This window comes from Plasmodium sp. gorilla clade G2 (genome assembly GCF_900097015.1).
Source record: "Plasmodium sp. gorilla clade G2 genome assembly, chromosome: 10".
In the NCBI taxonomy this organism is placed as follows: domain Eukaryota; phylum Apicomplexa; class Aconoidasida; order Haemosporida; family Plasmodiidae; genus Plasmodium; species Plasmodium adleri (nom. inval.).
This window is the reverse complement of record NC_041702.1, coordinates 1,197,501-1,210,000: the sequence shown is the minus strand read 5'-3', so window position 1 is coordinate 1,210,000 and position 12,500 is coordinate 1,197,501. Positions and strand designations below refer to the sequence as shown.

General features: G+C 20.1%; 3 protein-coding genes across 3 annotated transcripts in view; 2 read left to right on the top strand and 1 right to left on the bottom strand.

Annotated features, from left to right (window-relative positions):
- PADL01_1031500 (S-adenosylmethionine decarboxylase/ornithine decarboxylase) overlaps positions 1-3,517 on the top strand; it is a gene marked incomplete at both ends in the record, with an annotated part of 4,401 nt that extends 884 nt beyond the window's left edge. The window contains one exon of the mRNA XM_028682393.1: positions 1-3,517. This exon is cut by the window's left edge and continues 884 nt beyond it. Coding sequence (XP_028538675.1) covers positions 1-3,517 — 3,517 coding nt within the window.
- A 729-nt stretch (positions 3,518-4,246) lies between these two features.
- PADL01_1031400 (conserved Plasmodium protein, unknown function) lies at positions 4,247-5,854 on the bottom strand (the record flags this gene model as incomplete). Its single annotated transcript, XM_028682391.1, has 1 exon — positions 4,247-5,854. One exon carries the CDS (start codon positions 5,852-5,854, stop codon positions 4,247-4,249), a length of 1,608 nt encoding a protein of 535 aa, XP_028538674.1.
- Positions 5,855-6,576: 722 nt separating this feature from the next.
- On the top strand, positions 6,577-11,553 carry PADL01_1031300 (RNA polymerase II-associated protein 1, putative; the record flags this gene model as incomplete). Its single annotated transcript, XM_028682390.1, has 1 exon — positions 6,577-11,553. The coding sequence occupies one exon, from the start codon at positions 6,577-6,579 to the stop codon at positions 11,551-11,553; it is 4,977 nt and encodes a 1,658-aa protein (XP_028538673.1).
- Between the last annotated feature and the right edge of the window lie 947 nt (positions 11,554-12,500).

Genomic DNA, 12,500 nt, shown 5'->3' with positions numbered 1-12,500 from the left:
AGTACAAGAAGAAGAAAATGATGATATAACTATAAGAGATGAGGAAGACAATAAGGTTGTAATAAAAATGGTAGATACGAATTTATATGAATGTATGAATGATAATAAAGAAAGCTTTTTATATAATGAATTTTATTTTACACCTTATGGTTATTCTTGTAATGTATCTGACAAAAATAATTATTTTTGTGTGCATTATTCACCCGAAGATTTGGTATCCTATGTTTCTGTTGAGGTATCTTCAAATGTTTCGTGTGATGGATTTTTAGATTTTATGAAAAACCAGTTGAATTTTTATAATGCTAAATATATGTATATGATAAATTATATATTTTGTGAGGATACCAACAAGGTCTGGATGTCTGACAATAACAAGGAAGCAAAAAAAAGCAACACATATGAAATGACAAATGATCATAATAATAATAGTAGTAGTAGTAGTATTACTAGTTGTTTTGATAATAGATGGAATTCTTTTTATTATAATTTATTGCATGAGAAAGAAGAATATTATTACTTGAACAAAAAATTAAGAAACGATTTGTTTATGAATTCTAAACAATCCTACAAATTACATACGTTCACTGAACAGATCGTTGGATTTTTAAGAGTTCAATATTTTGTTTATGAATTAAGAGATGTTGCTAGATATATTGAAAAAGAAACTTTGCTAGCTAATTCGGCATCTATACATATGTGTAATAGAAAAGAAGAAAGTGACATAAAAGATGATTATATAACAATCAAATTGTCAGACGCAAGTAGAATAAATAAATTAACTGAAAAGGATGTTGATGATATGTATGAGTATGCTTTAAATTTTTGTAGACAAAATAAAATAGCTATTTTAGATACTGATAATAATGTTGATGGTGTGAGAAAACATGAGAACTCAATGAAACGTCATAAAGTACAAATAATTGATGAAGAAAAAAAAAAAGAGAATGCTGCATTATATGAAAAAGTTAATGACATGAGTTCATTGGATCATTTTGTAAATAAGAATAATGTGATGAGTATGTACTATGATGATTCAAAATATATTATGATAAATAAGGATGATGAAAATTCGACGATAGCTACAAAAAGTAATACTAATAGTAATAATAATGATGATGACAACAGTTGTAGTAGCAAGAATATAACTGTGAGTAGAAGTAGTAGTTGTAATAAAAGCCATATTAGTAATAGTAGCATTGATAATTCTTATGGCAATGAAAAGATGAAATATGCATGTGCTGATGAAAAGAATATAAAGAATGATACATTGTATGTACAAAAAATGAGTGATGCTAAAAATTGTAAAGAAAATGGAAATGACATACATGTAAATGTAAATGTAAATGTAAACGTAGATGTAAACGTAGAAGTTGATAACCAAAACAATATGGAAAAGAAATATAAAGAAGAAATTTTTAATTATTATGAAAAGAATATAATTGAAGTGCAAGCATTAGAAAAAGTATTAAAAGAAGATATAGATACATCTGTTGTTTGCATAAATTTACAGAAAATATTAGCTCAATATATAAGATTTAAAAAGAATCTACCACATGTTACACCTTTTTATTCTGTTAAAAGTAATAATGATGAAGTTGTAATAAAATTTTTATATGGATTGAATTGTAATTTTGATTGTGCTTCTATTGGTGAGATAAAAAAAGTGATTAGATTATTACCGAATATATCAAGAGATAGAATAATATTTGCGAATACAATAAAAAGTATTAATTCATTAATATATGCAAGAAAAGAAAATATTAATTTATGTACCTTTGATAATATAGATGAATTAAAGAAAATATATAAATATCATCCCAAATGTTCTTTAATATTACGTATTAATGTTGATTTTAAAAATTATAAATCTTATATGTCATCTAAATATGGTGCAAATGAATATGAATGGGAAGAAATGTTATTATATGCAAAGGAACATAATTTAAATATTGTTGGTGTATCATTTCATGTTGGTAGTAATACCAAGAATTTATTTGATTTCTGTCTAGCTATTAAATTATGTAGAGATGTTTTTGATATGAGTAAAAACATGGGCTTTAATTTTTATATAATAAATTTAGGTGGGGGATATCCAGAAGAATTAGAATATGATAATGCAAAGAAACATGATAAAATACATTATTGTACTTTAAGTTTGAATGAAATAAAAAAAGATATAGAAAATTTTTTAAATGAAGAAACTTTTATGAAAACCAAATATGGATATTATAGCTTTGAAAAAATATCATTGGCTGTTAATATGTCTATTGATCATTATTTTAGTCATATGAAAAATAAATTAAAAGTTATTTGTGAACCTGGTAGATATATGGTGGCTGCTTCTTCAACCTTAGCTGTAAAAATTATAGGAAAGAGACATCCAACATTTAAGGGTATTATGTTAAAAGATTTAAAAGACCATTATGATCCCTTAAATTTTGCACAACAAGAAATTAAAAAGGAAGACAAAAATGTAATAACAGATTATAATAATATGCAACAAATAAAACATAGTGAAAATCATCAAGGGGGCGATGATAAAATATTAAATAAGGAGACAAATATAAAAGAAGACACTACTAAAATGGGTGATAATTCTTCCAGTCAAGTTAATGAGAGTGTATCGTGTGATATAAATAAAAATGTAGTAGAAAATAAAACAATGAATGGAACTACTACCGTGGATGGTAATGATAATATAAAAAAAAGTGGAACGATTACCGTGGATGGTAATGATAATATAAAAAAAAGTGGAACTATTACTATGGATGGTAATGATAATATAAAAAAAAGTGGAACTATTACCATGGATGGTAATGATAATATAAAAAAAAGTGGAACTATTACCATGGATGGTAATGATAATATAAAAAAAAGTGGAACTATTACCATGGATGGTAATGATAATATAAAAAAGAGTAGAACTATTACCATTGGTGGTAATGATAATATAAAAAAAAGTGGAACTATTACCATGGATGGTAATGATAATATAAAAAAAAGTGGAACTACTACCGTGGATGATAACGACAATATAAATATTGCTCATAAAAATATTGGTAACAATTTTAGTAGTAGTAATTCCAAATTAGGCAACATAACTAATATAAAGAAAAAAGTTGTAAATATAAATGATAATAGATATAATTATTTTTCTTATTATGTTAGTGATAGTATATATGGTTGTTTTAGTGGTATCATATTTGATGAATATAATAGATGTCCTATTTATGTTATTAAAAACAAAAATAATCCTAATCAAAATTTTATGAATTTTAATTTATATTTAGCAAATGTTTTTGGTCAATCATGTGATGGCTTAGATATGATTAATTCTATAACATACTTACCAGAATGTTATATTAATGATTGGCTTCTTTATGAATATGCTGGAGCATACACATTTGTAAGCTCATCGAACTTTAATGGATTTAAAAAATGTCAGAAGGTTTATATATTCCCTCAATCGAAACCTTATCTTAACTGTCAGCCGAACAAATTGGAAACAAGAAAATAAAAGATAAGAGGAAATAAGAGATATGAAAATATGAGATGAGAAAATATGAGATGATAATATATGAGATGATAATATATGAGATGATAATATATGAGATGATAATATATGTGAAGAAAAGGGGAAAAAAAATGGCACAGGTAAAAGGCATAAAAATAGAAAATACAAAATTGGCATGGGTATACAAATACAAAATAGGAGTGGGTATACAAATTAGTAATATATAAAATTAAAAGAAATAACAATTATTTTGAAGTGTAAATATTATTGTAATTATAGATTTTTTTTTTTTTTTCAAGTGTCATATAAATACTCAAAAAAAATATATATATATATATATATGTTAAATTATCATAAAGAAATATATTTTTTGTATCACCTTTTTTTTTTTTTTTTATTAAATATAAATTTGAATAAATTTTATTGTTTTTATAGTTTGTGTATAATAAGTTTAATTTTTATAAGAAATAAATTAAAATATTTGTTTGGTGTTATTTTTTTTTTCTATACATATATAAAAAATTGATAAGAAAAAATAATTATATATATATTATATATATTATATATATATTTAATAATAATATATATAATATATATAAAATATTTGATAAATAAGGTTTAAAATATATACATATTTATTATGAAGAATAATAAGTATAGTGTTACACAAAAATTTATATATATAATATCACATATATATATATTATATATATATATTTCTTATTTATCTTTTCATGCTTGTATGGGGGCTGGTTTATTTTTTACTCTTTTTGGTCTTTGCCTTAATTTAAAATTGCAATATCTTGAATTTGAATGAGTTGTTTTTTTATTTTCTGTTTTTTTTTCCATACTTAATTTAATACTTTTTTGTTTTTCTGATAAAGTTTTGTATTCATGTATGTTATGTTGATCATGTGTTTGATATTCCATATTTTTATTGTTCATATAATAAGGATAAAGAATATTTTCCTTTTCATTATCTTGCATGTGATCATTATTATTATTATTATTATTATCATGATGAGTATAAGAATAAGAATCCTGTTCTTTATTTTTTTCATTATTTATATAATCAATTAAAGGATCTTTGGTATATATATATTTTCTACCCTTCTGATAAGATGTAGGTTTAAACATTTTATCTCTATTGGTTTCTAAACCTCCTCTAGTTATAACAAAACGATATATAGCTTTTTCAATAAAATCTAAATTATGTATATTATATTCTTTCATTATCTCATATAACTTTATTAGTTCATAACTTAATGGTCTTTTTGCTGAACGTGAAGGATACTGATATACTTGATTAGCACACCATTTGCTTAAGGCCACGAGAAAATTAGAACCATCAAAAATGTAATTATCATAAGGACAAATATAATCATCACTATTATTTTTATTATTATTATTATTATTATTATTAATATTATTATTACTTTTTAGATATCCCTTTGAAACTAAAAAATTTAAACATACAAAAGGATCATCTAACTGATCGACATCCTTTTCATTTTTAAAATTATAAAGTCTTGATAAAAATTCTTTCATTATATCCTTCTCATATAATTGCCAACTATATTGTAATAATTTTATTTTTTTTATATGATCAAATATTTCCTGCACTGTTAAGAATTTTAATTCTTTTAATTGTTTCTCATCTATTACATAATAAAATACATCATCTGTTATTTCTAAAGATCTTAAAGCACCAACTATACATGTTAAATGTATATAATCAAATAAATTAATATTTTTTATTATACTCTTACATAATGTTTTTATAAGATCTTTATTTACAATTTTTAAGTTAGCAAAACAAATTAATAAATTAACATATTCATCTGGATATAATTTATTACAATATTTTATAATTCCATGAAATATCTCTATAAATAATAAACGAGGAAATATATTTGCTTTACAATATAAATTTATTAATACAATAAAATGATCAGGTTGTAAATAAGATATCTGTTTAATAAATACATCTGAAAATATCTTATATAAACTCTTATCTACAATATTCATTTTATCAAATGATGATAATAATAATAAAGCATCAAAATATTTAAAACTATTATATTTCTCTATAGAATGTCGAGATATCTCACTCCATATTATTACATCATTAACTTTTTTCACACAACAATTCTCTGATAATATTCGAAGCTCTTGACTTCTCAAATCTTTTATGTGCTCATATTTATTTTCCTTTATTATCTTATCTATATTTATGTCACTCCTATAGCAGCATGAACCACTTAAAAAATAAAATAATTTTCTATTTCCGCATAGATATTGGGCTCTCCAAGGATACAAAAAATATAAATGTTTAAGCATACCCTTACGTCGGCATATATATAAATTATATATAATCAAATATTATATTTTATATATTATATATTATATTTAATTTATTTATTCAATGAATTCATATTTTGCACATAAATAAACAAATAGGCTAATACAAAATATGTATTCATACATTTTATTTCAACACTACAATGAGTATGACACAAAAAAAATAAAATAAAATAAAAATAATAAAAAATAAATAAATAAAATAAAATATAAAGAAATCACAGCGCAAATAAGAATATATGTAAATATTTTATTTATTTATTTATTTATTTATTTATTTATTTTTATATATGCATAATGAAGAACTGTTTAATTACAATACAAAAAAATATATTGTGCCTTAAAATAAAATAATACGTATATAATATTATATATATGTTATATATATATATATATATATATATATATATATATATATATTTTGTAAAATATATAGAACCTACTTTTAATAAAGGATGTTATAAATAAAATAATATAAATTAAATATTTTCAAATATTAATATTTAAAAAAATATTTACATATATATAATAATATATATATATTTATACATGTATGTATTTTTTTTATTTAAGGGCATTTTATATATCCTACAAAAAATACATACATATATATATTATATTTATATATATGTTTTGTTTTTATTAATCACTTTATTATGTTTGTTTAATTTATTTTATTTTATATTTTTTTTCACCCCATCATGGATGACTCATTAAACAATCTGCAAGATAAATTGAGAAAAGAAAGAACCAATGATAAGTTTATTTTAAATAAATGTAATTTTAATATTATTGAACGATATGAAGATTCATCAAGTGAAGAAGAAAATGGATTTGACAGTAATAATAATAAAGGAAAAAGCGATTTAAAAGAAGATTATAAAAATAATAGCTTATCATGTAATACAAAGAATGATAATATAACGAATGACAACAACAACAATAATAATAATAATAATATAAATGATAATGTTAGTTTCCCTTTAGCTTTACATAGAAGTATATTAAATTTACAAAAAAATAATAAAACTGAAAAAATGCAGAAAGTAGAAATTTATGAAAATAAAAAGGTCACCATTAATAATGAAAACAATAACATCAATCGAAATAATAACTTCAATAATAATAATATCATCAATAATAATAATATCATCAATAATAATAATTTCATCAATAATAATAATAACAATTCTGAGACACAAATCTCTATTGATGCAAAAAAAAATTTTAATGAAAAATATCACCTGAATACACAAAACAAATACAACCTTACATTTCAACTTAATAAAAATGAAGTAGCCAAACTCGAATGGACAAATCCAGTTAAAGATGATGAAATAAGAATCATAAAAAATATAGAAGAAATTAAATTACATGAAATACGTTTCGATTTTCAAGGAAAGCTAAGAATTCAAATCAATGAAAAATTATATAATGAAAAAGAAAATAAAATGATATTCAATCATTTTGATGGATTATATCATCATAATGAAGAACCATTAAATAGCGGATATACACTACCAGAAATATTATATTTATGTCAAAGTTCTTATAATAATCAAGTTTGTATTTCATTAAAAATTTTAAAACATATTTTTATAAATATGCACATAAAATTATCATATATATATCCTACATTTCAAAATATTTTTAATTCCAATTTTATGAAAAATAAATTTTCTTATGGATTTACTTATAAAAGATTTATTAATTATATTAATAATGATTTAAAAATATTCCAAAAATTACTTATTATTTTTAATTATTATTATAATAAAAATGTAGAAATAAATTGTCTACATACATTAGCTAGCTATTTATTTCCAAATAATATTTTCCAAATAAATGATAATGTATTATTTAATCAATATGTTGACATAAATAATAAACAACAAAAACATAATTACTTATTCTTTCAAGATTATGAAATATTTTCTTATCCAAATTTTTTTAGTGATCTCTGTTTTTTTATCGATGGATATAATATCTATTTTTATTCAAACAAAAAATATAAAATCAAAAATATTAAATTATCCAATGTAAGTAATGAAAATTGCTTTGGTCATAATATTCAGAACAAGTCAGGTCAAAAAGAGGAACAAAATATTCAAGATGACATTCCTGATGATTTAGAAGATCAAATGGAAGATATATATTTTTTGGATGAAAATAATGATATAAATGACACAAAAATAAATGAATCCAATAAGAATGATGTATCTAATGTTAAGGAGGACACGGTTTATAATTTTTCGAATTTTTTAAAAAGATATAGAGAAAAGGAGGACCCATTATTATTAAAAGAGGGAAAAGATGGTAATAATGATATATATATTGATAAAATAAAAAGATGGAATACAAAAAAAAAAATTAATGATAAAAATGGGGATGTAAATATAAATGTAAGTGATATAAATAATACAAATAATATAAATAAGAGTACCCCTATTGACCATAACACCATTTTATATAATGACAGTATTAATAAACAAAATAATAAAAATTTAATGTCATTCTTTGAATATATGGACACCATTAATTTTGATCCTTTAAAAATAAGAAACCTCAATTTTGAGATGATAAAATATTGTTATATGAACAAATATAATTATAATAAAATTTTAAATAATATAAATAATATATTAACAAATAATTTTGCTGTTATAGAAATAGAAAACAGTTGTGTATGTCTTTTAATTGGATTATTAATTAAGAAAAAACAAGAAATAAATATATTAAAACATAGTGATTTAATAAAAAATATAGAAAAAATATTAGAATCCAACATGGTTGGAACAGATTTGTATCAAGAAAGATTCAATAAACAAAACAAGAATAAAAATAATTTATTATATTCAGATGACGATGTATTTAGAAATCCTATACATATAAATTTTGTTTATAATATAATTACATTAATAAAATATATTATAATATATAATTATGATAAGGAAATATTAAATAAAATAGACATATTACCATTTTTGATGTTCTTCCGAACGCTACCATTTTTTATTAACAATAAAAATAAAGAGAAATATATAAATGGAGATATAAATATAAACACACATACAGATGTTAATACAAATATATATACAAATAAATATATGAACACTCCTTCAAATGAGGATGCATACTTTTTCATTTCAACAGAAATTATAAAAATTTTCCGCCTTTTATTATATTGTAATATATATATAGAATCCGTAGATTATTTTCACGACATAATAAATTACGTTAATAGTGTGGTTGTATACAAAAAAAAAAAAAATGAGGAATGTTATATTTATAAAAAGTTCTTATCTCAAATATATTTATATATAAGTGTTTACAATTGCATGCATGCTGATAAAGAACTTTCGGGTCTTTTATATCACAATAAAATTATCAGAACGTTAGAAAATTCTGTAAATGATAATATTTATTTTTCTCCTACTTATGATGATAATATAAAATCTATTATTAAATCTAATCAATATGAAAAAGGCATTACACAACATCAAAAAGATGATCAATTAGATGATATAACAAAAAGGGGTAATACAGAATGTTATTCTTTTAATATATTATGTGACCTAGAATTATTATATCAGTGTTATACTTATATATATTCTATATTTATAGCTACCAAAAAAATGAAAGATAATAATAATAATAATAATATTAATATTAATGATAAGGAAGATAGATTTATAAACATTGAACACATAAAAAATATTATAAAAACAATTAAAGTTGTAGTTATATTTATTAAGAATAAATTGAATCACTTACTTAATTTTTATATTGAAAGAGAAGAAGGAAATAAAACAAAGACAAACATAGCAACAACAATAATTAAAGATATATGGAATGAATGCCCTTTTCCTTTTAATTATATAATATATAATAAAAGAGAAACAAATTTATATCTCTTCTTTTTAGTATACATACAAATATTAAATGTTATATTAAATATTTATTATATTCTAATACATATGGAATATATAAATGAAGAAAAGGTCATGTTAATAGGTATCAAAAATATATTTGAAGATATAGAGAATGAAATATTAAATAATTTTATGATGAATGTATTTAAAGAAGAAAATATATTACAATCACATAATATTTTTTTACCATTAGCATATTTATTTTATAATATATATAAGATAAAATGTTTTTATAATATATCCAATAATAATGATAATATTATAAAGGAAGAAAAGAAAAATATAAAATTGCATTTATTATTATTTTATTCTTTGACCTATTCATCATCTTTATATTTAAATTTTGAATGTTTGAAGAAAATATTTAATAATCCCTTTCTCATGGAAGATAATATAAATAATGAGACAACAAGTAAAAGGATTAATCACAATAATGTAGATAATATGGAAACAAACAGGTGTGATAAGAAAGAAGTTATTGATAATGATAATATAAAAGATGATTTAATAGATATAGAAAATAATAATAGTGATATATATAAAGAAGATATTACTTGTAGTAATTTGCAAAAAAACAAAAAAAAACATATATATTTATTAACCTTTTTAAACAAATATATAACTACAGATAATAATAAATGTTTATTATTTTTTCATAGTAAAAAAAATCTTATCTTATTATTTCTTATAAACATTTTTAAGGCATGTTGCAAACCAAGCAATGAAATTAAAAAAGAAGAGAAATTAAATATACACAAAAATTTAACATTATTATTAAATGAATATTTTATTGAATTCATATCAAATAATATGGACATAGACATGTTTCTAAAAATTTTTGTATCCATATTTATAGTAGATAATTCTAAATCTATTGGAGATTTCTTAAGTGAAGAAAAAAATATATATCATTTATTAGAAAGAATAGCACATATATATATATTTAAAAGGGTAAGTATAACACCTGATGCAGCACAAAAGAATAATATAAACCATGACAATAAGAAGGATGACATCATCATCATAAACAAAAACAACAACAGCAACAATAATAATAATAATGATATTATTAATGATGATAATTGTGAGACTAATCATTGTTGTGATAATATGAACAGTTCAAGAATTAATGTTTCAGCCACCTTATATTTAGAAAAAATTCAAAATATAATTATAACTTTTACAAATAACAATAATTTAGATATAATAAAAGAAGAAAATATCCTACATAATATACATCACTTAAATAAATTTCGAAATGAAAAAAGAAATATTACTTGCTACAATGATCAAAAAGAAATATTAATTAATAAAAATATTCTTGTTATTATTTATCAACAAATTATAGAATCATATAAAAAGGGTTGTTTCTTTAATCCTTTATTTTTATCGTTTTTATTTTTTTTTTCCTCTAGTTCATTTCCAAATGAATGTCGTCAATTATTTTTTAATGATGATGATTTAATAAAAATGTTAGCAAAAAATATTTTTATACATTTTTATGATAATACTCATTATATTATATTTACAACTTCAACATATTATGGAGAAGAACAAAATAATTATCTTATCAATATAACTCATTTGTTCCCACCACTTTATTCATTTATTATAAATACAACAGAAGATGAAATTAACTTGAATAAAAATTTGGAATCCTATTTCAGAAGTGTAAAAAAAGAAAATTCATATACAAGTTTATTACACTTTATATTTTATATGAAGCAAGCCTTTTTACAAACATAAAAAAAAAAAAAAAAAAAAATATATATATATATATATATGTGTATTTATTTATTTATTTTTATTTTTTTAATGTTTTTCAATTTTTGCATTATGGCAAATAAAGAAATTATAATATTTTATAGATATATATATTTATGTATTTATAAATAAATATGTATATTTTATATATATATTATATATATATAAATTCATCTTAAATTACTTGAGTAACCCTAAATCCATAATATGTACTTAAAAGGAAAAAATAAAATCTTCGTACTTCCTATATGTATGCATATATATATATATATATAAATTTATTTTATATTTATTTGAAACTTTTATTTTAACCTCCTCATAAATTAATCACCTTTATATATAGTATAATTTAAAATAAATATAAATATGCATATATTTATAGATTTACAAATAATATTTCGTTATTTTTTTAAAATATCATCACAAGGTTATATATTTTGAATTTGTTTTAAATAAAATAACTCGTACACTGATCTCATCCTGCATCTCAAATTATAAGAAAAAAGAAAAAAAAAAAAAAAAAGAGAAAAGAAAAAAAAAATAACAAATTAAAACGTTAACATATATATATATATATATATATATATATATATATATATATAATATATGTATTTATTTATTTATTTATTAATTTTTATGTAATATATTTTATTTTATGTACATATTGTTTTAGCTCATCATGAATTGATACACATATATTTATGTTTCATATTTCATCATTTAATTTAAAACCATAAAAACATTTTGAACTTTTTAAGAAATAATAAATAAATATATACATATATATATATATATATATTTATTTATTTGTTTATATAATATACATTAATATATCTATCATATGATTTGCATATTTTATATGCATTTTGCATATATTTCTACATTTTTACTTTTATATACTAATTATTTTATGTATATTTAAAAAAAAA